Source organism: Stigmatopora argus, chromosome 6 (assembly GCF_051989625.1).
Source record: "Stigmatopora argus isolate UIUO_Sarg chromosome 6, RoL_Sarg_1.0, whole genome shotgun sequence".
NCBI classification, from domain to species: Eukaryota; Metazoa; Chordata; class Actinopteri; order Syngnathiformes; family Syngnathidae; genus Stigmatopora; species Stigmatopora argus.
The window spans coordinates 16,241,900-16,268,706 of record NC_135392.1 but is presented as its reverse complement, the minus strand read 5'-3'; the positions used below and the strand labels follow the sequence as shown (position 1 = coordinate 16,268,706).

At 40.5% G+C, this 26,807-nt stretch overlaps 1 protein-coding gene across 3 annotated transcripts in view; it reads left to right on the top strand.

Moving 5' to 3' along the window:
• The first annotated feature begins 1,300 nt into the window (after nucleotides 1-1,300).
• The window catches only part of LOC144075874 (sodium- and chloride-dependent GABA transporter 2-like), a 45,538-nt gene continuing 20,031 nt past the window's right edge, over nucleotides 1,301-26,807 (top strand). For all 3 annotated transcript variants that reach the window (XR_013300658.1, XR_013300657.1, XM_077603309.1), the window contains exons 1-7: nucleotides 1,301-1,475; nucleotides 10,879-11,063; nucleotides 12,462-12,596; nucleotides 16,190-16,330; nucleotides 19,349-19,433; nucleotides 19,514-19,646; nucleotides 19,932-20,066. Coding sequence is in view for 1 of the 3 variants with exons in the window: in XM_077603309.1 (XP_077459435.1) it covers nucleotides 10,883-11,063; nucleotides 12,462-12,596; nucleotides 16,190-16,330; nucleotides 19,349-19,433; nucleotides 19,514-19,646; nucleotides 19,932-20,066 (810 nt within the window). In the remaining 2 variants the exon portion in view is untranslated. The remainder of the gene's footprint in view (nucleotides 1,476-10,878; nucleotides 11,064-12,461; nucleotides 12,597-16,189; nucleotides 16,331-19,348; nucleotides 19,434-19,513; nucleotides 19,647-19,931; nucleotides 20,067-26,807) is intronic.

Sequence of the window (26,807 nt, the reverse complement as noted above, 5' to 3'; positions counted from 1 at the left end):
TCCAGGTTGGTCCATCTGTGTGGCGTTTGCATGTTCTCCCTGGGCCTGTGTGGGTTTCCTCTGGGTACTGCGGTTTCCTCTCACATTCTCAAAACATGCATGGTAGGCTGGCTGATTGAATCACCCCTAGGTATGGGTATGGGTGTGAGTGTGGAAGGTTGTCCGTCTCTTTGTGCCCTCCGATTGATTGGCCACCGATTCAGGATGTCCCCCGCCTCTGGCCCGGAGTCAGCTGGGATAGGCTCCAGCACCCCTCGCAACCCTAATAAGGATAAAGCAGTTCAGAAAATGAATGAATGAATTGTTTTAGCTGAAGAAAAAGTAAATCATATGCTTTGCTAATGATGGTGGCATGTATGGAGGACCAAAGTTGTTAAAATGATAAATATAAGAAAAAAATTAAGTGAAAATAAATTCCTTGATATTGTCATGTATATTTATTGATTGATTGATTCATTTTGAGGGCAATCTGGCAACTGAGTGGTTAGTACGTCGGCCTCAGAGTTCCGTGGTCCTGGGTTCAAATCCAGGGTGGGTCATCACTGTGTGGAGTTTGTATGTTCTCACTGGGCCTGCGTAGGTTTCCTCCATGTAGTCTGGTTTTCCTCCCACATTCTAAAGACATGCATGGTAGGCTGGTTGGACACTCTAAATTTCCCCTAAGTATGAGTGTGCGTGTGAATGGTTGTCTGTCCACTTGTGCCCTGCGATTGGCTGGCCACCAAATCAGGGTGTCCCCCGCCTCGTGCCCGAAAGACAGCTGGCATAGGCTCCCGCACCCCCGTGACCTTTGTGAAGATAAAGCAGGTCAGAAAATGAATGAATTCATTGTTAATATAGGCAGCATTGTTCCCCCATCAGCATGTGTAAACCTAAAAAATATACTTAAGAAAATAATAGAAGACAATAGAAATCCAGATTCTCTTCTTGTAATACTTGTAATGCTTAGGAGTTTCAGTGTGGATTTTCACATTATTCTCATCTCTCCCCTCATTTTCTGAACCGCTTTATCCTCATTCGTTTCGCTGGGGGTGCTGGAGCCTATCCCAGCTGACTTCGGGCCAGAGGACACCCTGATCGCAAGGATTTTCAATTTTTTTCTCCACATTTTTCTGAACTTAATAAAAAGATAATTTAAAAAAAATCGCGAAGAAGTGAATCCGCAATAAGTGAATACATTTTCTGTAGAGTCCAGTTTGTGTAGCCATGCTGAAGACCCGCCTTCATTTACACAGACTCTGAAACACAAGCGCGCGCCCCCCACCCACCGTATCTTCCCCATCTCCCCCGCCCTCGCCCTCCAGTCGTCTTGTCTTCCTACTGAGTCCAGCTTTCTTACTTTATCACCACACTTGCAATGCTCACCCCATACGCTTGCCCTTATCACACCGACTCGCACCCAGATGAGGACCACCTCACTATGAATGAAGTGCCACACGTAACCGGATCGCTGACGTTGTGACTGCCTTTCTCAGGTACTATCAATGCCATTTAATTCACACCAAACGCTTTTTCCCTTTAGCTCGTGTGCGCGGTGGCTGTAAACATGTGAACTTGAGTGACGTTTGGGGGTAGAGATGCTAACTTTTCTTTGGCAACGGGGCTTTAAAACCGCTAATACACTTCTTGTTGGTGCTTGTTGTCACATTATGTAGGCCAAAGGTGACTGGCAGCCCAGCGGCCGGAGTGGTTGTTTCACTTGTTTTAGGATAACATCTCTGCCAGTGGTATCTTTTGGAAACAAATGCGTTATAGGGTCCTGCTGCACAGACTCGAGTAGCATGCAAGCAAACACTAAGTGTCACAGTTACGCTGTAGGAATAGTCGTGTTGCTTATATACACAAATAATTGATTATAATTTATTCATGTCAAATTCGGATGTGGTTAAGATGCTATTCTTAATTTGATGAGCAGGTGCTTAGCAATGTGCAGTGAGTCGTTTGGCACTCAGGGGAATTCTTTTTTTCCAGTTGATGCCAATTTTTGTCTCCTAGTTGTGTTTCGCAATTACACAGAACTCTGGCAAGTTTATGGATATCAGTTTAATATTCATTCATTCAGTTTCTGAACCGCTTTTTCCTCATTATGGTCGTGGGGGGTGCTGGAGCCTATGCCATCTTACTCTGGGTCCGTGTGCGGTCGTTTGGTCGCCGGTCTTTTGGTCGCCGGTCTTTTGGTCGCCGGTCTTTTGGTCGCCTGACTTTTGGTCGCGGTCTGTTGGTCGCCCGGACCCAAACAACGGGCGACCAAAAGACCGGCGACAAAACAAGGTAAAACAACACTGTCTACACATCAATAAAAGCCAACAATGGCCCTGAGCAGTTTCACTGAGCGGACGTGTGAGTGTATAAGAGTGTGTATGTACATAGGTTGTCCCCTTAGGAAGGGACGTCAGTCAGGGTCTTAACAAGTTCTCCAACAAAACACAATAACAGTACGGGAAATTTGGAGCTTTTCTTTAGCCTAATAATTAATAGGACATTAAGTATGACTAAATAATAATTCGCAGTTTGTATTTAGGGAATTTGAGCAACGATTTAAATGGTAATTATCAATAATCTTCCTGGCGACCAAAAGACCGGCGACCAAACGACCGAGTACCCTCTGGGCCAGGGGCGGGGATCACCCTGAATCAGTGGCCAGCCAATCCCAGGGCACAAGGAGACGGACACTTACACCCATACCTCATGGCAATGCATAGTAGGCTGATTGGACACTCTAAATTGCCCCTAGGCCAAGCCAATCCCAGGGCACAAGGAGACGGAAAACCATGCACACTTACACCCAAACTAGAGGGAATTTAGAGTGTCCAATCAGCCTAGTATGCATGTTTTTGGAACGTAGGAGGAACCCGGAGTACCCGGAGGAAACCCACGCAGGCCCGTGGAGAACATGTAAACTCCACACAGGTGGACCGACCTGGATTTGAACCCAGGACCCCAGAGCTGTGAGGCCAACGCGCTTACCAGTCATCCGCCGGGCCGCTGCTGTCAGTTTAATAGTTTATGAAAATAGACCTTGGCTAGCGGAATGGAACACTGAGCGTTTCCACTCGTATTGAGTAATAGACCCAGGGAAAAAGGTGTCAAATATGTTCATCAACTAACTTATAAATTATTACGCATTTCTTGGCAAAGGTGAGTCAATCAGGTTTACTTGCATACTGTCATCCTTCACCGCTTCGCGGCTTTAACATTCGTGGCTTCGGTACATGGCGTTTTTTACATTTAAAGACATTTAAAGTATCCAACTCAAAAATGTTCATAAAAATGTCAAAATTCACACTGAAATCGGAAAGCGGAAAACACATTTAAATCATCGTAGCACAACATATTTGATAATTAATTGTTTTTTGCCCGCGGACCTTATGAGGATAAGCGGTACGGCAAATGAACTAATGAATGAATTAGTCTTACCTCCACTTACGAAATTAATTTGTTCCAGAACGTTTTTCGTAACTTGAATATTTCGCAAGTAGAGGTGTAGTTTATATGTAAATTCTCTAATTGGTTCTGCTGTTCTCACACAACTATGCAATAATATTTTTTAAATAAAATAACAGATAAGGAAATACATTTACTTTTTGGGGGATTTCGTTACTTGGATCTTTTTCGTATCTCGAGTCACTCAATTGCATATAGAAAATTTCGTACCCTGAAAATTTCGTACCTAAAGGCATTCGTAGCTAGAGGTATGACTGTATTTGTTTTTTGAATGAAATGCTAAAAAAAACTGCCAGCCTCCCTCAGTATCATGCATGTATGTTATTTTCTTTGGTATCTGGCCTTCCTCGACTGCCGAGAGAGTAAAAATAAAAACATTAAAAAAACAGATAAAACATATATTGGCTACCAGCAAAGTTCATTGTGTTTAAAAATGTGAGGCAAAAGTCAAACATAGACTGGGATTAATGTAAAATACATATATTTTGAAATAATATATGTAGGTGTACTATAAAATATGTATAATAAGCAATGCTTAATTTTATATTACATTGTTAACTGATTGGGATGTAAATGTCTAAGGAAAATATATGCAGCAGACATTACAGGACACTTAAGTTTATTTTTGTCTAACTTGGTGGTAGTTAACACTTGATACTGAAAAAAATAAGCCCTAAATGTAATTCTGTGTTAATTTATCACTGATTTATCATTCACTTTCTTGAAGGAATGAAAAAATAATGCACATTATGTAGGCATGATAAAATAATACCAAAAATGGATCTTCTATGTCACCTCTAAGTGGATGTGATTGCTGGACAGAGAGGGACTCATACCTCATCACACTCTTATGCAGTGTCCTTTTTAGGGTCTACTCAGCCTCAAGCTGGTGCCTTCTCCCCAAGTGTCAACAGCATAGGGGGGACTGATTAAAACTCATGCTATGAGAAGGTTGTTTTCAAGATGCCCTTTTGGATAACAGCTGCATCAAACTGTAGCCTCTTGGCCCCTGTAACATGCTGTGACGTACACTTCGATATGGCGACATCTGCAGCAACCAGATGTGACAACTTTTTTATTTTTTTGTTTTCTTCTGAAAAAACAAACACTTTTCAAGGCTACAACCATAAGTACTATATGCTAGTTTGCATGGGCCAGTGCACAAGATTTGTAGTTTTACACATAACGGCTTATGCTCAAACATTCAGTTTTTCATCATTGTTTACCCGAAGGATAGACAATACCATATAAAAATAACTTTAATTTCGGTAGCATTTTTTAAAACAAATTGAAAGTGCTGTGCACTTTAATCCACCTTAGAACACTGCTGATAACAAATTTAAAACAATTTTATAAAATAAAAAAGTTGCATTGAAAAAAAATTCTACTTAAAGCCAGGCAATAAAAGTAAAGCTCTGTGTTCATAAGCAGTTATTTTACACAAATTTCAAAACCCTACTTCAAGTGAGGCTGTCCATTACACACATCAATGTGGTAAATGTTTAAAAAATGTGCACTAGAAACCATAAAAATCAAACATCCAACTTTGAAAACACGTTGTCGCTTGTTCATCCAAGTACTGTAATTATCAACTGCAATTTAACAGGAGTCAAAAGATCAGCTGCGTAACTTGAGCCTAAAAGGATTTTCCTGAACTTATTGGCTTGGCTTCATCTCAAAACATCATTGTAGTTTCTGAACAACATACCAATAAATTGAGAGGACAATAAATGGTAGTAACTGAAGTGAACTTAAGTTCTTAAATAGTTTGTTACTGAACTGGGATGAGCCAACAGTCAAGGCCTAGAATTGTGGCCTTTACAGAATATGGTTTATCATAACAATATAAAAAGGTGATCTGCAATGATGATAAAATAGGAGTGTGCAGATCTAAATGCATTTTCAAATATCAAAAAGATCATTTCATGATTAAACATAAAAAATAAATAAATGAAAAACCCAAATCACGGTTTTATCATTTTTTTTTTTTTTTTTACTCGTTGGCATATACTGAACATTTTGCTCACCTCATCTTCTTAATCCGAAGTCGGGTCGCGGGGGCAGCAGCTTCAGCAGGGAAGCCCAGACTTTCCTCTCCCCAGCCACTTCATCCAGCTCTTCCGGGAGGGACCCAAGGCATTCCGGCTAGCCAGGAAACATGGTCTCCCCACCGTGTCCAAGGTCGGGCCCGTGGCCTCCTCCTGGTGGGAACTGCCCGTAACACCTCCCAAGGGAGGCGTCCAGGGGGCATCCTGATCAGATGCCCGAGCCAACTCATCTGGCTCCTCTCGATCCGGAGGAGCAGCGGCTCTACTCCGAGCCCCTCCAGGATGACCGAAATTCTCACCTTATCTCTAAAGGAGAGTCCGGACATCCTGCGGAGGAAACTAATTTCAGCCGCTTGTATCTGGGATCTCGTTCATTTGGTCAAGACCCACAGCTCGTTACCATAAATGAGGGTGAAAACGTAGATCGATTGGTAAATACAGAGCCTCGCCTTTTGCCTCAGCTCCTTCTTCACGACGACGGATCCGCCTGTCGATCTCCCGCTCTTCCTCACTTCTAAACAAGAACCCAAGATACTTGACCTGGGGAGGACCTGATCCCTGACCTGGAGAGGGCATGCCACCTTTTTCCGACTGAGGACCGTGCTCTCAGATTTGGCGGTGCTGATTCTCATCCCGACAGCCTCACACTCGGTTGCGAATCGTTCCAGGCTGAGAAGTGTAATTCCCCTATAATTTAAACACACCCTCTGGTCCTCCTTTTTAAAAAGGGGAACCACCATACCAGTCTGCCAATCCAGGGGCACTTTCCCCAACTTCCACGCGATGTTGCAGAGGCGTGTCAATCAAGACAGCTCCACAACATCCAGAGCCTTTAGAAACTCCGGGCGGATCTCATCCACCCCCGGGGCCTTGCCACCAAGGAGCTTTTTAACCACCTTGCTGACTTCAACCCCAGAGATAAGTGAGTCCGCCCCAGAGTCCCCTGGCTCTTCTTCCTCATGGGAAGGGTTGTCGGTGGAATTGAGGTCTTCAAAGTATTCGGCCAACCGATTCACAACATCCCGAATCGAGGTCATCAGCGCCTCATCCCCACTATACACTGTGTTGATGGTGCACTGATTCCCCCTTCTGAGATGTCAAATGTTGGTTCAACATTTCCTTGAAGTCACCCGGAAGTCATTCTCCATGGACTCACCGAACTCCTTCCATGCCCGGTTTTTGCCTTGGAGACGACCAGACCCGCGTGCTGCTTGGCGCGTCAGCTGCCTCCGCAGTCCCATGGGCAAGAAGGGCCCGGTAGGACTCCTTTTTCAGCCTGACGGCATCCCTTACCGCTGGTGTCCACCAGCGGATTCTGGGGTTTCCGCCACGACAGGCCTCCACCACGGCTCCGGTCTGCTGCCTCAGTAATAGAAGACATTCCACGTCCCAAGAGCCAGTTTCTGGAGCCGGGGATCGGACCGCCAAGCATCCCTCCATTTGGCTGCCGCCCAGCTTTTGACGCACCCGACCTCTTTGGCCTCTCTCATAGGTGGTGAGTCGATGTGAGGGAAAACCCACGTCGCCTCTTCGCGCTGTGCCCGGCCGGGCCCCATGGTATGCCCGGCCACCAGGCGCTGGCCATCGTGCACGTCCTCTAGGCCTGGCTCCAGAGCGGGAGCCCGCTGGCTATCATGTCCGGGCGAGGGAAATCGTACTTCATAGTTCTTTCTCGTCATAAGATGTCTTCTGAGCCATTCTTCGTCTGGTCCCTCACCTCAGACCAGTTTGCCATGGGTGACCCTACCAGGGTCACAAGGCTCCAAACAACATAGCTCCAAGGATCACTGGGACACACAAACCCCACCACTACAATAAAGTGATGACTCGTCAGGGGAGAATTTTGCTCATATAAAATACAGTTAAAATCTGTATGTAAAATACGGCCCGGTGCTCGAGTTGTTACCACGTCTGCCTTACAGTTCTGGTTTATGCTCCAGCACCCCCATAACCCCTGTGAGGATAAATGGTACGGAAAATAAATGACTGAATAAATTTAAAAGATATAAACTTAAACGACAATGAACAACAACACATGCCACTTTTGTAACATTGGAGTCAGCTGGTCAGATATGTCTCACGACGATTTAACGATCTTTTGGCTTTATGGGATCGGCAACATGTTAAAGTTCTTGACGAGCAAATATTGTCATAGTGTCCACCACTACTATAGAAAATATATTAAAAAAATAATAATTCTGCATCTTTGTTTAACATTGTAATGTACTTGTATTATATGCTCATCATCTAATGTACAGAATAGCATATTGTAGCGTAGGGTAGCATAGTATAGCTTAGCATAGAATATAACACTTTTTAAACTCTCATGCTACATTTTTTTCTGCAATCATAGGTTCCCCACATTATTTGGTATCCATGCTAAAACATTGAAGTAGGGTGTTGTATGATTCTTCCTCTATAGCAGGGGTCTCAAACTTGCGGCCCGCGGGCCAACTGCGGCCCTCGGGACGATAATTTGCGGCCCCCGTCTTAATATGAAAGATTAATGTTCGTGCGGCCCGCAAAATTGATATGAATGACACTTGTGTTCGGAGCAATGTTCCCTCTAAGCTGCGCGCGTGCGCAATTGCGCACTACTCTCGTCTTCTCTGCGCAGTAGCAATCATATGGCGCGCAGTAAAAAAAAAAATCGATTTTTAATTTTTTTTTTTTTTTTACCCCTTTCCCCATGATGGCGCCGTTTAAGTAGCAGCCAGTGGCAGTAGCTCTGTCCACTCATGTTTTTCGTGTTTTACAGCATGTTTCGATCGATTTATTTTTTATTAATCTTTAAGTTAATTTATTTAATTCATTATTTTTTGTTAAAAAATAAAGATATTTGATAACGTTGGAATGTTTTATCAGTGCTTTTCTTGTGGAAATCCTGATGCGGCCCAGTCTCACCCAGACTCGGCCTCTAGCGGCCCCCAGGTAAATTGAGTTCGAGACCCCTGCTCTATAGCAAGTGCCATTAGAAAAATGCTTTCCATGTAATTCAAAATACAGTTTGGAAATATTTTACAAAGACCAAAACAATTAAATCAATTGATCGCTGGTTTCAGAGTGTAAGCCATGTTAAGTTTTTTTCAGTAGTTAGACCGTGCCCTTAGATGCTTTTTCAAAGACGTAGGGGTGTTATTTATGACTGATCTGAACTTTTGTTTTTACTGTGTGTGCCTGTGTATGTGTCACTGATGGCAGGGGGAAGTAAACTGTTTTTTGTAAAAGATTTTACAGCATGATAGACTGCAAACCCTAATAAGTGACCAGAATTCAAAACATTTGAGGCAATCATCCATGCATTTTATGTTCTGCTTGTCTTAACAAGGGTTATGGAAATATTACACTTGTTAAAACAACGGGACTCAAACCTGGGAAAGTTAATCAGCACCACTTTGGCTGGAAGTGCTTAACCACTATACTCCAAGCTGGCCACACCTTCTCTTGTCTGCGGTCTTTATGGGCCCAAAATGTTGATATATTGTGTCAGAGTGAAGAAACCAACAGTTTGGTCATGTATAGGTTATGTTGTCCCGAAAAAAAGTTTCGGCCCTTGTGAATAAAGCCTTTCTTTGAAATACAAAGAGAACATTTAAAGGCAAGTCATGCAAAATCGGGCAAAATAGGTCTTAAAGGGTTAATATCATGTCGTTCGCAGTCCATTTTATGAGTGTGCTAACATTAAAGCGATGCGCAAGCATTGAAGCGATGCTTTTTATATATAGCGTTCAAATAAAGGTTTTGAAAATTTATATTTAGTATTTTGTGAACAGACTTGCTGTATTCCAGTATCCCAAACTTGCGATGGGCCTGCAGACCATAGTTTGAACATCACTGATGTAATCGTTTGTGGGGGGGTTTCCTACTCACCTTAAGTATGCTATTTGCTGAAAGATGATAAGGTGTCGAATAGATGTGCCCCTATCAAGGCTCACCACTTAAATCTAAATAGTTTTTATGTGACATTTTGTTTTGGTAGAAGATATACCATCATCAGCGGGGCTGAGCTAAAGATACTTTGAGTCCAATTTGTTTTGTGAGCTCATTTTATTGAAATAAAACTCCATAACAATGAATGATGTGTTTGAATACTAATAAACTGTAGCCCACTCAGGTGTCATCAGGCCAGCGCCAGTTCTGATGTCACTTTTCCTTTATTAGCCTGCTGCTGACCTCATTGTCATGGATTATGAAGTCACTATAATCTATACATCATTTAGTGTAGAAGAGGACATTTGTAGGCTGTTTAGCCTCACTCCCACTCTATAACTATAGCAGCCAGACAAAAGCAACATTGTGGAGAAAGTCCCTTTGTTACTAAGCAGCTTTGACCCTCTGGTGACTCTCTGTAGCAAGACTGCAGTCTTTATTCTCACAATTTGAAAAGTTCCATCGCCATTGATTAGCAAAAATCAACGTTCTCGAAAGCAAGTATCAAAACCGTCTCATAAAATTGTGTGTAACTTTCATTGGAAAGCTCAAAAGGAATGGTTTTGTCTTTGTTGTTGTCCTTTGTATTTTGGATCGGAGCTGTTAAAATGTTAGCTGTGGAATCTCATGGCAACTAAATAAACATGCCAAATATTTGAACAAGTAACATTTGTTTTGTTTGTATATAAAAGCTTTTTCATGAAGTTTATTTCAAATTTCTCAATAGGATTAATAATATATATATATATATATATAATTATATGATAATTTCTATGCATGTAATTGTGGAACTGTTGTCATTTTAGCATCTATGTGCAAGTTTCCTGGAAGCTGCTGGAGTCTTTTCCCTTCAATGTGTCAGCTGCTGTTTGCCATCATGCCCAATCGCTCAAGTTTCCTCTCATGCTCAGCTGCCTCCACTTCTCTCCCTGTACTTTAGTGTATTTATATAATCCTATTGTACAATTCTATCTGTCTGATTTGTGGCGCTTTTTGTTTTACTGTAACAAGCTACTGGTTGAATGCTTATTTGCATTGCCAGCATCTTTGGCGATCTTGGCATTTTGGATTCCAAAAGTTTGCATATTCATATTTTACCAACTAGAATTTTCTTTTTCCACAGTGAGACTGTTAGCAGGTTATTTATTATATGATTATAAGTGATAAAAGGTTTTACTAGTATCTCAGGGAGCCTTTGAGTCCTTTTTACTGAAGAACACTGCCTGCTGTCCTGAACATTTAAAATATGAATGTTTAAATTTAAAATTAGGACCTGCAACTTCTGCTGGGATTCATTTCTCTCATCGGTATTAAATCTTTATTATGATTGATATACATGTGATATATATAAATATGATATCCTATCATTCTCTCATCTCATTTTTGATATCCTATTATTTATGGATACATTTTAGAGATTTCCATATTTCTTCTAATCCTTACCATATTGTTGCAGTGCCATGGAAAATGACCCAAAGATCAAGTTCAAGGCTGGCAAGGAAAGGGCCTCATCTAGACCAGTTATTGTGCCCAGAGGACAGTGGTCCAATAAAATGGAGTTCCTCCTTGCAGTTGCAGGACAAATTATTGGACTTGGAAATGTGTGGAGGTTCCCTTACCTTTGCTACAAAAATGGAGGAGGTTAGTTGGTGAACAACTCAATCATTTCTACTATACACTTTTGGCTTCCCTCTTTTCACCATGCTCCCCCTACACCAGACACTTTCATATATCTTCTCCTAGGTCGACCGCTAGGCCAGTTTCCTGGCAGTTCCGCCATCAACATCTTTATAATTATATAGTCCCTATCACTCCTCTGGACATTCCCAAACCATTGAAGTCTGGTCTCTCTGACCTTTTCTCCAAAACGCAAAACCTCAACTGTCCCTCTTATTGTCTAATTTCTAATCCCATTCAACCTGGTCACCCCTAAGAAGAGCCACACCACATCCATCTCTGCTACTTTTAGCTCATCAAATGAAGCATAGCCAAAGCCATTTTAATTGCGATTCTTTCAAAATTATTGGCTAAACTCTGCTAATTTCAAACTATGCATGTCCTGTCAGTTTTTTTTGTCTTCCGAGACTCTTCTTTCGTGATATGTTTTGCCGATACTGATCTGATTCCAATCCAATCTGATTACAAGTGTATTAAAAGTTTGGGAATGCCTGTTAATTTTCAACATTTTCTTTTGTAAAAACAAAAAACGAAGTGGTCCTACGGTGTCAGCAAATTCAGTTAAGTCAACTTTAATCTCAAACTTGCAGTGTTTCTCTCAAACGGGGGTCAGCAACCTGCGGCTGTAAAGTTGCATGCGGCTCCCTGGAGCATTTTTGGGTTAAATTTTGTAAATGGAAAAAGATGGGAAACATGGTTTCTGTAGGTGGAGAAAAATGGTACAAACTTTCTTAATGTTTTTCAAAGCTGTAAAAATGTCTAGAATAAATATTAAATTTTAAAATTTTTGTCTACAAAGATTCGTGTCATGCCACACGTTTCTATCAGCACCATGAGATGACAGGCAGGTGGCTGATGTAAACAAACTAGTGTAATGGGCCATGGATCTCAAAGGGAAAAATAGAAATATAACCGAGAAGAACAGAGGGTTCTACATTTGTTGGACCAAATTATTTACATTCATTGCCTATGCGAAAGGATGTTTGTCAAATAACAAAAAGAGTACAGTGGTTGGGAAATACTGCTCTACAGGATGCAAGGAAAATAAACATTTAATCAATGAAGGCTCATTATGCATTTATAGCCAACACAATCATTTCGATAGAACGCTACATACATACAGGATGTGCTGACTTCATCATAAGACTTTGAATTTTTTGCCGCTCTAGTCATATTTTTGGGGGGCTCCATTATGGTTCTTTCAACATTTTGGATTGCCGACCCCTACTCTCAAACCTTCAAAATAAAGGACGATAAATAACAGATCATTCTAATTCAATTCTAATTGTTGTCTACTTAGCTTTTTATATTGTTTTTTTGTATTGGATACACTGTCTAATAACATAACTTTTTTACCACCAGGGGTGTTCTTCATCCCTTACATACTCTTCCTCTTTACATGTGGCATCCCCTTATTTCTACTGGAGACGGCTCTTGGCCAGTACACTAAACAGGGCTCCATCACCTGTTGGAAGAAAATTTGTCCTCTTTTCGAAGGTAAATATTCAGTTTCCTGTCACACCTCGGAATAACCTGCATTAAAAAAAAAGTTGCTTTATTCCAATACACTTATCTTGAAGCATCTAAACAACACTGATCATGTGATCCCTTTATTGCACAAGGATAAAAATACTACTGCTGTACTATCCTGTGATCTTTAACATGATGTTAGACTAGTAGCATCAACCAAGGATTTGTGAGGACACTGCAATTTTTAGTTCAGACAATATTACTTAAATATAAAATGCTGGACAGAGGAAAATGCATTTTATTTATTGGCAATTCATTTACGTAAGGAAAGTACAGACTGTCTGACACATTTATAAAATTCATAAAAATAATTTCATAATAACTCTTGTCCTAGATCAGAAATGTTTTCTGTGAAGTGAAAAATTATTACACTTGTGCTCCACATATTGCAAGTCGATGAGATCTGAGCTGTGTGTCGACAAAGGTGCTCTATTTTCTCTCTAAGTTTGTTTGTTTATTTTTGACCAGTTGTCAAATTCTGAGTCGTATTTTCCTCATATCACCAAGTAACATCTTGGTTTGTCAAGATAAAAAAAAAATTGGTTCCATAGATTTTCCCAGAAACTATCGCAATCAACAATAGTATTGTTTTTTTGTTTTGTTTTGCTGTTGATATGATTCATTCATTCATTCATCTTCCATACCGCACATCCTCAAAAGGGTTGAGGGGTTTGCTGGAGCCTAACCCAGCTGACTTTGGGCACAAGGCAGACTACAACCTAGACTAGTCGCCAATCAGCCGTAGGGCACACAGAGAGACAAACGATCATATGCACTCACAATCATACCACCACTAATCGAGCCCGCGCCTGCCCGCACTGAGGTCGGGCAATTGAACCTCTACACCACTAGGTGGCTCTGTCAATGTGATGTTACAAAATATAGTAAGTTAATTATTACAACCTTAAAGAGAATAACATGTGCATTCCAGTCGATGGCAAAACACAATTCAATTTTTCTGATCTGTAATAGTGAAACACCGAATTAAAAGGCTATATTTCCCACACAACCAGAGACTTTATGTATTCTTGTAATATACTAGCCAATCAAAAACGAGTGTCCCAGATTTCCCACCATACATTGTCATGCCAATAATCAATAATGTGCCATGCACCTGTGTTAAAGGCGATCAATGCGTTTTAATTTTTATGATGAATTTAAGCTGTGTCATTTCTTGTATTTTAAGAGACTTTAAAAATGAATAACTTTTTGGATTGTGCAAAAGTAAAGACTGTTGTTAACAACTCTGATAAATATGAATGAATTAAAAAAAGTTATTGCATGTAATTAGGCATTCAGGTTGATTTATATTGTCGAGAATTGAGGGTGTGTGTCGCAGCAACTGTCAATAAGCCACCGGCACTTTCTATCACTAATGCTAATAGCATGTTTGCTCTGTCAACTCAATTGTGCATTTTAGAGCCTTCAAATCGCATATTTAGATGCTTTGAACAACCGTCTTTCTCATGAAGGTTTTCTATACTAAGTGCTTTCTGTCTCTTTAAATGATAAATATTTATCTGAATCATATCAACATTGGCAACAATGGCCCCGGAGCCACTTGGGCCAGATGAATTGTCTTATAGAGAGTGTGAGAAAAAGGTATTATGAATCAAAATTAACTATAATTACAACACCCTTTTCATGAAAATTAAAATGATTAACAACCTTTGAAAACACAGCAACTACATAATGTATTTCCATCCATCCATTCTTTGTAACACTTAACCTTGCAAGGGCCGCAAGTATGGTGTAGCCAATTCAATCTGACTTTTGTATTTTATGTTGCTGGAAATGTGAGTGAATGTTTATCACATTTAGATAATACATTTGAACAGCAGCCAGTTCAGGGTGTACCCACCCTCTTGCTATCTGGATTGGGCTTGCCCACTTATTCAACTCAAGTAAGATTAAGTATTACAGTGGTACCTTTACTCACAAAATTAATTTGTTCCAGAAGTGGTGTTACACATTGTTTTTTTTGTATTTTCTTTTAAGTAGAGAGGCATTTTAAAACTAATAATCCTAACATATTCAAAAGCTCTAAGTCATTCCAACTGTTCTATGGTCTCCAATATTACCCCCGAAACACTTCATTCATTCATTTTCTCTACCGCTTATCCATACAGCGGTCGTGGGGGGGTGCTGGAGTCTATCCCAGCTGATTTTGGGCACCATGCGGGGTACATCCTGAATTGGTGGCCAGCCAATCGCAGGGCACAAGGAGACGGACAACCATTCACGTTCACACTCATACCTAGGAGAAATTTAGAGAGGAAACCGGAGTACACAGAGAAAACCCACGCAAGACTGGAGAACATGAAAACTCCACACAGTCAGTCTCAGAACTGTGAGGCTTATGTACAGTCTGTATTTTCAAGGCTTTCCCACTGAGTCACAAAATTATATTAATCTGGTTAATATATCAATAGAGGTGCATCTTGCGGTTTTAACAGGTAACACAACCCTGGTTTGCTGTTTTAGAAACTTTGTTGCTGGTTGCATAGCTTAAATATTGACATGAAAACTCCCCACCGTACAGTACTACAATAATACCTTGACATATGAGTGCCCCGTCATACGAGGCATATAAGACATCCAGGTGGCCGCGAGAGGCTGCTTATGATTTCAGCGCACTGTCTTTCTCGCCGCATCTCCCCTCGTGCAAAGATCTCTACGAGCACTGGACGGACCGTTGCGTTTTTTTCTGTGTTTTTTCGCGTTAGTCAGTGCAGAATTAAGGAAAACACAATGGGTCCAAAGTAAGCCAGTGCAATGAATGCTAGTGCTAAGAAAAGCCATATGATGACAATCTATATTAAGCACAAAATAATCAAAAAACATGAGTGTACGCATGACTGAGCTCGCTCGCCAATACTTATGGAGAAGCAGGAAGTTTGCCTCAAAAGCCGCGGTGTTAAATTTAGTGTAACGTAAGATTACAACTTTGTGTGTGTATAGGAATCTAAGTTCATTTAAGTTAAATTTAAAGGTTATGTTATGTCACGAGCGTCCCTCCACGTTGTATTGAATAATGTCTCATTTTATTATTAAACATAACCACTAGATATTTGTTACTCTGTTAGTAGGTGGTCAATTTCAATCAATAAAAATGTTTTTACATTGTAATACCTTGTTTTTTTGGTGTTTGTTTTCAAAGGGTAGGAACAAATTAATTTGTATTTAGTTCATTTCCGTGGGAAACGTTTTGAGATACAAGTAAATCGACATGCGAGCTCATTCCTGGCTCGTATCTCAAGGCATGATTGTAATTTACAATTATGTTGCGCTTGATTCTACTACCATGTTATGGTCATATCTGTAGTATAACTAAAAAGCATTTTGAATATATACTCTACGTATTTAAAAAATAATAGTCTGCATTTGTTGAGCAAAATACCGAATGACCAATTGTTCTTGGTGCTACATTGTCAGCAAATTAACCAGATGACGTGTCACGTGTTCAGTTTGACGAAAAGTGAAAACTGAAAAAAAAGAAAACTTTCCACCGTATGATGTTGTTATTTACATGTAAATATTTTATCTTTGTCCAATCTCAGGTATGGGTTATGGAAGTCAAGTGGTAGTTTTATACTCCAGCATTTATTACATCATCATATTGGCATGGGCATTCTTCTACCTCTTCTCTTCCTTAAGCGCTGAGCTCCCATGGGCAAGCTGCAGAAACAGTTGGAACACAGGTATGTCTTTCTGTCAGTCTCTCTACTACATATACGAAGTCAATATGACATTACATTCTTACTGTAATACCTAAAATCATACATATTGGTGCGGTATTCCTAACGAACACCTTGAAGTCATGCAAACGATGAGTCTTGACGCAGGAGACGTGCACAACAAAACGAACTTGAATGTAAAACTTTTCATTAAAAAAAAAAGTAAACGTTCGGTTACAGTGTATTACTATTGCAGCTTTCGTATCTGCTGTTCAAAAAACTGTCTCGCTTCCACATGAGCTTGCTACATTTGATCCACATGACTTGAAACCGTGCCTTCTTATACTAATCACGCGATGACATACACTTTTTCAGTGTACATTTTGAAACATCTCAAAGTTAACTTGCATACAAACCAAAACATTCACATGCATAATCATTAAGTTACTTTTAACTAAATTATTATAAAATTAACAAAATGTCAACAACATGCGACAAACAGTCAATTCGCTCCTACAATACATAATAAATACGTGCAGTGATAAAATATTAACTGTTGAGCCCAACAGAACTGTTTTTTCAAAACATCACCACATGCAAAAGCATGGGTTGCACCTCTTCAATTGTTATTTTTTTGCCATGTTTTACATGAACGATGTTTGAAATAATAAACCCTATATTCGTATATCTACCTATACAGGGAGTGCAGAATTATTTAGCCAAATTAGTATTTTCACCACACTATCCTCCCTTCTCCAAGCTGTGTAGGCTCGAAAGCCCACTACCAATTATGCATATCAGGTGATGTTCATCTCTGTAATGAGAAGTGGTGTGGTCTAATGACATCAACACCCTATATCAGGTGTGCATACGTCCTTTCCTTGGCAAAATGGGTCAGAAGAGGGAGTTGACAGGCTTGGAAAAAATAAAAAATAAATAGATATCTTGCAAAGAGTTTGATTAATGAGCATATTCATATTTATGTTGATGAACATATATTTGGAGATATGTAACATTGTAGCCAAGGGCTAATTTTCATCTTGAGTCCCTTGTGTAGGTTGAACATAAACGATGACGCACACTATATATACAGACATATGCACACACACACATAACTAGCACAGTTTTAGACAGGCCAAGATTTGCAATACTCAGAGATCACCACCACTGAACAAGATCCATAAGCTGAATAATAATAATAATAATCGGACATAGGCCCTGTCGTCATCATCAACAACAAAAAAGCCTACTTGTCATCACACCCAGAAACTGCGTATGACGAAATTGGTGGTGCTTCTCCATAAACTGCGTTTACTCGGCAAAAGACTTAAATAAGTGATAGTTACGGACTTGTAATTTGGCATTCTGCTGTTATGGATACATGTCACTTACCTCTCACTGTCTTTCACTTACCTTCAGTCAGCTAGTAGGAGGCAGATCACCACCCAAACATCTTTTCATATTACCTCAGAAGGGAATGTGTGTTGTATTACCGCAAATTTAGAGTTCTGATGGATGTGGGGAAAAAACTGTCCTTAAGCCTATTTGTCCGTACTTTGTGGGACCTATAGCGTCTGCCAGAGGGCAGCAGCTGGAACAGATTGTGACCAGGGTGGTAAGGGTCCCCTCTGATGTTCCTGGCTCTGCTGAGGTAACGAAACATTAAGACTGGGCCAAGAAATATCTCAAGACTGATTTTTATAAGTTTTTTTGGACTGATGAAATGAGAGTGGATCTTGATGCGCCTGTGGCTGGAACGGAAAAGGGCAGAGGGCTCCAGTCCCCCTCACACGCCAGCAAAATGGAGGTGGGATACTGGTAATTGCCTGGTATCATCAAAGATGTAGGGCTGTTTGGGGTTGAGGATGGAGTCAAGCTCAACTCCTAGTCCTACTGCTAGTTTCTAGAAGGCACCTTCTTCAAGCAGTGATTCAGGAAGAAGCCCGGATCTTAAAAAAACAACAACTGGATTTTCGTGCAGAACAATGCTCCATCATATGCATCCAAGTGCTCCACAGTGTGGCTGACAAGAAAACGTTGTTCACCTGATCTGAACCCCATAGAAAACCTGTGGTCCCTCATCAAATGTGAGAAATACAAGGAGGAAAAACAGTACACCTCTCTGTACAGTGTCGGCAGGGTATGGTTGCTGCTGCACGCAATGTTGATAGTGAACAGGTCAAAACACTGACACAATCCATTAATGGCAAAAGGTGTATATATTGGTCAATGATGTTTTTGAACCTCACAAATGTATATTTGTGAATTTTGAGCTGTTATATTGGTTTCCCTGGTGAAAATAATGAAAACTGGTATATGTTTGTTAGGTTGCCTAATAATTAGGTACAGTAATAGTCACCTGCATGCACAGATATCTTCCTAAAAGCTAAAACTAAAAAAAGCCCTGCTCCAGCTCGAAAAAAAATTCAGTTTGTTATTGAGCCTTTTGGGTTCATTAAGAACATGGTTGTTGTTCAATAATAAAATGAATCCTCAAAAATACAACCTATCTAATAATTCTGCACTCCCTGTATATAGTATCCTATATAACCCTATGCATTTGTACATGTTCTTGTGTTTTCATAGGCTTTGTTAGGATATCAGTCACTTCTCCACTTCACAGTTTTTCATTTTTGACATCAGTCCCACCCAGTCTATACACCCTGCTGTGACATGAATCTGTTCCATAAAAATGTGTTTGAATTCCAACCTGAGCAAATATTCTAGCATATTCATTTAAAACAACGCTATACTTTGCACATCATAAGGGACATATGAGACGTCACCTATCATAGTTTTAAAAAAATTGAGTTCATTATGATGTTTTGTGGTAAAGCTTCCTTACTTTATTCTATTGCAAGCATAGAAAGTCGATATTCATATGCATGCATGTTCAAAGTTTCTCTGAGGTAAACATTATAAAAATGGTTTTATGATGCCTTTTCGTCTCTATTCCCATCTGATGCCCCAATTTATAATATTGACCCATCAGTGGTTAAATTAAAAAGTATGTGATCTCTAAGATAACTGTCTTTGCAACAGAAACATGTGTTGAGTTCAGTCCAGGACGCAGGCTCAACTGGACTCAGTCAGAAAATGCAACGTCACCTGTGAGGGAATTTTGGGAGTAAGTACAACATTTTAATTTAGTTAACAACAAGAAGCTGTCGAATAAGCTATTTGATGTAAATGAAAATCAATCCACAGGAGGAGAGTATTGAATTTGACGGGAAGTGTCCATGATTTAGGAGGTTTTCGATGGGAGTTGGTTCTCTGCCTTCTTTTGTCTTGGATTATCTGCTACTTCTGTGTGTGGAAAGGAGTGAAGTCCACAGGAAAGGTAGATTAATTCAATGTGTTTGATTGTCTATTTCACAGTTTATCTGTAGATAGGTGTCTGTCTTCCAGCTAACCAGTGTGGGTCTGACTGCATTAAAGTATAGCATAAATATTTACCTTAGTGCCATATAGTGCCACATTCGAGGTTATGTACACATATTCCAAATCACAAAAAAACAATATGGTCTTTGTCACAGGGAAAGAACTGGCTTTGATTTGATTGAGATAATATCAAGCACAAAAAATACAACAATGAATTCCTTATTACTGTACTTGTTTTTGTCAGGTTGTGTACTTCACTGCCACATTTCCTTATGTGATGCTGGCCGTGTTGCTTGTCCGTGGACTCACGTTGCCCGGGGCCATCGATGGCATTAAGTTTTATGTCTACCCAGAACCATCTCGCCTTGCTGATCCACAGGTATGAGGCTCTGCATCCCTTCAACAACAACAACAGCATCATGAAATATAAATACTCTGTAACACACAAGTTACATTTGAATTACAGTAATACCTTGACATACGAGTGCCCCAACATATGAGCAATTTGAGATATGAGTAAAATTTCGAGCAAATATTTACCTAGAGATACGACACAAATTTTGATATACGAGCATAGAGCCTAAGCGAGAGGCTTCTTATGAGAACATCATGGGCACTGTCTTTCTCGACGCAACTCCCTTGTGTAAATGTCTCTACGAGCACTGGGCGGTGCGTTGCATTTTTTCTGTGTTTTTTCCCCTGTTAGTCAGTGCAGAATGATGTACGCGTGGCGGAGCTTGCTCGCCAATATGAGAGGAGTATACTACCCGTTGGCAAGTGGCCGTGCGTTATCCTATTGTGAGGACATTGATGTGCATCATTTTCGGAATATTTTGAAGGGAAGACAAAAGTAAACAACCCTCCATAGGTTCCTTTTAAAAACTGCAGCTGAAAGTCAGGGTGGAGGCGGGGCAAATAAAGCCAACCCGAGAGAAGAAAGGTATACAAATTTAAAACAAAATTAGAATGAAGTTTAGTGTAAGGTTAGAATAAATTTATTTTTGAGTGTCTGTATCGTAATCCAAGTCATTTAAATTTGTTTATGTTATGTTACGAGCGCGTTGCCGTGCAAAAAGTCTCTTTCTCCCCCTCTCCCTCCCCCCTCCGCAAATCCGTCTAATTTTAGTACCATTAAACATCATAACCCCTAGTTATTTGTTACTTAGTTCATAGATGGTGAATTAGAACAAAGAAAAATGTTTTTTTCTATTCCAATATCCTGTTTTTGGGGGGTGTTTTTTTCAGGGGGTTGGAACGAATTAATTTGTTTTTACTTCCTTTCTATGGGAAACATTGATTTGAGATAAATCGACATATGAGCTCAGTCCCGGAATGCATTAAGCTCGTATCTCAAGGTACCACTGTAGTTGATCCATTGGGGAAAAAAGATAGCTGAATATGAATAATAATGTAGGCAGATGACGTGAGCAGATCGAGTGAGTGGGAGAGAAATGTGATTTACATCTGTAATTACATCAGAAAAGCCTTCGTCATAAAGTCCTCTGAGTGCTGGTTAAATACGGCTAAACCGCATAAAGCATCCTCTCCTCCTAGCAAACAGCGGAAATCCATCCCGGGTGGCAAAATTTGTAAGGTCCAGTACTGGGCCAGTTCTAGTTCAGTGTTGGCTGGGACCTTGGCCCATAAATGGCCCACTTGCCTGAAATATGGCTGTCTCTAATTCTTTTGGCCCTTATACTATGAATAGACAGTTTCTTTTGGATCCACACCAATGTTCCCTCCAATTTTTCGTTGGTCTGGGCAGAAAGACAACCTCCCTGAGCGCACTGAGTACCACTGTGAGCGACATCATCGGTACTCGGATGATTCGCCTAAAGACGTTTCGCCGACGGACGTTTGACAGACGGGCAGGTCGCCGAATGGACGTTCCGCCGAACGTTCATTCGGCCGAACGGAGGTTTCGCCGAAACGGGATTCGCGCGCTCGCCCCGCCCCCGGATTGTGTGTACATGTTTTTCAACCTCGGCCCGCGGGCCATATACGGCCCGTTAGGATTTTTAATCCGGCCTGCCGCCGGCATTGTCCAAATTATAGTAAAAATCAATGTTAGTCTACCATCAATGGCAGCCCGGGAATAAGCACTCTTGGGCGGGCATGGCAGCCCAGGAAAAAGGCCTCTTGGGCGGGCATGGCAGCCCGGGAATAAGCACTCTTGGGCGGGCAGATGTAGCAGAACTGAGCCGTAAAATGACAGCAATCGGGTCAAATCCAACCTAAAAAAGCATTTAATGATTAAATACAAATGCTGGAGCTCTTTGGACATTAGAACCGAGCCCAGGGAAGTGAATTCATCGGTAAAATGTCGCGATGATGTCGCGATGGAGGCAAAAAAACGTCCATATACGTCCATTCGCGAAACGGCTCAAAATGCTCTCAAATTCGGTCAAATCCAGCTGAAAACAGCGTTTAATGATTAAATACAAATACTAGTATTTGTATTTAATCATTAAACTAACAAATACTAGTATTTGAATTTAATCATTAAACTAACAAATACTAGTATTTGTATTTAATCATTAAACTAACAAATACTAGTATTTGTATTTAATCATTAAACGCTGTTTGAACGAACGTTCATTCGGCGACCTGTCCGTCTGTCAAACATCCGTCAGCAAAACGTCTTTAGGTGAATCATCCGGTCACGACATCATCATTGCTCGCTATGGGCACACCAGTATCACACCTGCCACAAGCAGGTGCATGTCAATGTTCCCTCTAATTTTTCATGTAAAACATGCTGTAAAACACGAAAAACACGAGTGGACAGAGGTACTGCCACTGGCTGCCTCTTAAACGCCGCCATCATGGGGAAAGGGGTAAAAAAAAAAACATATTACTGCGCGCCATATGATTGCTGCTGCGCAGAGAAGACGAGAGTAGTGCGCAATTGCGCACGCGCAGTTTAGAGGGAACATTGATCCACACAGAGTATGATGACTGTAAAGATGGGCCTCACGGGCCATTGCTCGCCCTATTTTAAAACTGATATGAATGAGGGTTGGCTGAGTTTATGTTGGGCCAAGATAGCCCACCCATTTTTCTTAATCTGCCACACTGTTGTCTTCGTTCCTGCAAAATGCTAATGAAGGCAGATTATTTTCCAAAGATTGAAATATCAACACATAACGCAAGAAGACACATACACACACATTCAAGCCTGCACATTGTCTTTTTTGTACATTTTCTTCTCTCTCCCACTATCTCTGTCTGCTGCCTGTGGGAGCCAGCTTTTCATCACTGCCTCGGATCTGCTTCAGATGCAGTCAAGGTGATGGGACTGTTTTTCTCACTGCAGCTTTGATAGGGAATATGGCCACCGACAGAATGGGTAGTAGGTATCATATACATCTTCATAACCTGCAGCTCTTTATAATATGGAATATGACAACCGACAAAATGGGTAGTAGGTTCCATATACATCATCATAATCTGCAGCTCTTTATTATCTTATACTAAAAAGGTTCCTTACCAACAACAACTTTTTATCCTTAATCTAGTGAGAGCCAGCTTCCTGTAAACGCCCCTCCAGTTCATGTTTATTTGAAGGGAGTTTTTGATGAGCCTACTCAAAGTCCTCTAGGACAGGGTTGGCAACCATAGGTTCTGGAGCCGCATGCGGTTCTTAAGCACTGCCCTAATGGCTCCGAGGAGCTTTTTAAAAAATGCTTGAAAATGGGCCAGAGAAATATATTTTTTGTTTTAATATGGTTTCTGTGGGAGTAAAAACATGACACAAAAATTCTTAATGCTTTCCAATGCTATAAGAATGTGTAGAATAAATATTAAATTTCAACATTTCTGTTGGCAAAGATTTTCTATCAGTAGTGCGGGATGCTAGGCAGGTCGCTGTTGTAAACAAACCGGCGACTGTGTGGCGGGCCATGAATCTCAAGTGGAAAATAGAAAAATAGCTGAGAAAAACTGAGGATTCAAACATTGTACCGAAACATTTGCATTCATTGCAAATGCAGAAGGATTGTCTGAATGTTCGCTTTGTAGCGAGAAGTTGTCAAATAACAAAAAGAGTCAGGTAAAAAGACATTTCCAGGTAAGGCCTGCTACATTTGCAACCGTGTACCTGGTTGGGAAAGAGAGAAAAGGTGCGATTGTACTACCTCTGGAGAAATTAGAGGAGCGCATAAATTAAGATATGCACGTTCCATTTTGTTGTAATTTTCTCAAATCATCAAAATCTAAATCAAATCAAAAATCATATTTCTTTATTGCATGTCTTTAATTTCATCAAAGCAAAAAAACATAGTTCATTAATATTCTAATGCAGTTTAACTTGAGGCAGGATTATACTATAGAGCTTTCACGGGCGTCGTTCTCTACAAAATGCAGTGCAGGGAAAACAATCATTTATGCTCATGAAGTATTTGTAGCCAACGTAGCCATTTTGATAGTAGGCTAATATGGATACATACAGCATATGTTGCCTTCATTATACAGTTGTGGTCAAAAGTTTACATACACTTGTGAAGAACATAATGTCATGGCTCTCTTGAGTTTCCAGTTATTTCTACAACTCTGATTTTTCTCTGGTAGAGTGATTGGGACAGATACTTCTTTGTTACAAAAAACATTCATGAAGTTTGGTTCTTTTATGACTTTATTATGGGTGAACAGAAAAAACAGATCAAATCTGCTGGGTCAAAAATATACATACAGCAGCGCTAATATTTGGTAACGTCCCTTGGCCATTTACACTTCAATTAGACGCTTTTGGTAGCCATCCACAAGCTTCTGGTTGAATCTTTGACCACTCCTCTTGACAGAATTGGTGCAATTCAGTTAAATTTGATGGATTTCTGACATGGACTTGTTTCTTCAGCATTGTCCACAAGTTCTCAATGGGATTTAAGTCAGGACTTTGGGAAGGCCATTAGAAAACCTTAATTCTAGCCTGATTTAGCCATTCCATTACCACTTTTGATGTGTTTACTGTTTGGGGTCATTGTCCTGTTGGAACACCCAACTGCGCCCAAGACCCAATCTTCGGGCTGATGATTTTAGGTTATCTTGAAGAATTTCAAGGTAATCCTCTTTCTTCATTATCCCATTTACTCTCGGCAGCAAAACAGCCCCACAGCATAATACTACCACCACCGTGCTTGACGGTAGGCATGGCGTACTCGGGGTTAAAGGCCTCACCTTTTCTCCCCCAAACATATTGCTGGGCATTGTGGCCAAACAGCTCTATTTTTGTTTCGTCTGACCACAGAACTTTCCTCCAGAAGGTCTTATCTTTGTCCATCTGATCAGCAGCAAACTTCAGTCGAGCCTTAAGGTGCCGCTTTTGAAGCAAGGGCTTCCTTCTTGCACGGCAGCCTCTAAGTCCATGGAGATACAAAACACGCTTGACTGTGGACACTGACACCTGTGTTACAGCAGCTTCTAATTCTTGGCAGATCTGCTTTTTGGTGATTCTCGGTTGAATCTTCACCCCCCTGACCAATTTTCTCTCAGCAGCAGGGGATAGCTTGCGTTTTCTTCCTGATCGTGGCAGTGACAAAACAGTGCCATGCACTTTATACTTACAAACAAATGTTTGCTCTGTTGCTCTTGGGACCTGCAGCTGCTTTGAAATGGCGCCAAGTGACTTTACTGACTTATTCAAGTCAAGGATTCGCTTTTTCAAATCTATGCTGAGGTCCTTTGACTTTCCTATTGTAGCGTTTGTGGGCGTTTGCATCCAATGAGCCCTATTTAAATGGCCTCAGAGAAGTCACCAGCAGTAGTCACTCATAATCACTCACAAGAAGTTAAGAGGCCATGCTATGAAGCACTGACACAACTTTCTAAGTCACCAAAATTTCTAATTTGTGTTGCTGTATGTATATTTTACATATACCCAGCAGATTTGATCAATTTTTCTGTTAACCCATAATAAAGTCATAAAAGAACCATACTTCATGAATGTTTTTTGTGACAAAGAAGTACCTGTTCCAATCACTCTATTAGAGAAAAATCAGAGTAGTAGAAATAACTGGAAACTCAAGAGAGCATGACATTATGTTCTTCCCAAGTGTATGTAAACTTTTGAACACAACTGTAAGGCTTCTTTCTATAAGGTTTTTATTTTTTTTGCGTCTCCAGACATATTTGTTCTTTGGTTTTTTTTCAACCAATATGGCTATGTTAACATTTTGAGTTGACCACCAATGCTCTAGAGGTGGTATATTTGACTTGCACCCAAAATTCAGGCCCAGATAGTTCGCAAAATTTATAATTCATCAGAGCCCACATGACACCAGTGGCACAAACACTGAACACCCCTGTCTCTTGCCTGCAAAGCTTTATGTGATATACTCCACATCATATTCCTTTTAGGAAAAATGGCTGTTATGAGTTGAAATAAAACCATATTTTTTCTTGATTTGATCCTCATCTTTAGGTTTTTTTTTCCAGCCAGTCGACCCGGCAGACTGTTCTGTCTGTTGATTTAAAATGATTTGTTGCTTGCCAAACACTGTTTTAAATTTCTTTTAGATCAGTGGTCCCCACCAGTTTCATATGCGCATTCACTGAACCCTACTTTAATGTTTTTTTTTTTTTTTTCTAATTCAAAATATATAAATTCCTTGCAGCACTGACAAGCAATGTCATGTGATCATCTGCAGCCAGGGATGGTCAAGCAGGGCATGAATAGACATGATGAGTCAATGTGTCTTGACCTCCGCAGCAGCGGCTCCACCGAACCGCTAGGATTCGATCGAACCCAGGTTAAGAACCACTGGTTTAGATCCTCCTTTAAGGTGGTTTGGAAAGATAAAATGAAGAGATTGATGGCCTCCATGAGAGAAAATGGCAAAGGCGAAAGGTTACACTTTGTATTTGGTTCAGTGTCAGGAAAGCTCTTTTCTGTGGCAAATTAAGCCCACCACAGTCGAGGGAGATTTTGCTGGTAGTTGTGGGACGAATATGTTTGTTTTGTCTCTGCTAGGGAGTTAAAAAATGCACAAGACAAACGTCATCAAAGTGGGCGATTGCACGACTCATGAACACTTCAGGATGTTTTTTTCCATAAAGTCAGAAAGTTCGTAAAATTTTCTCTCACCCGTTATTTTTCTGATTTGTGCTGTTGGAATGGTGGCTG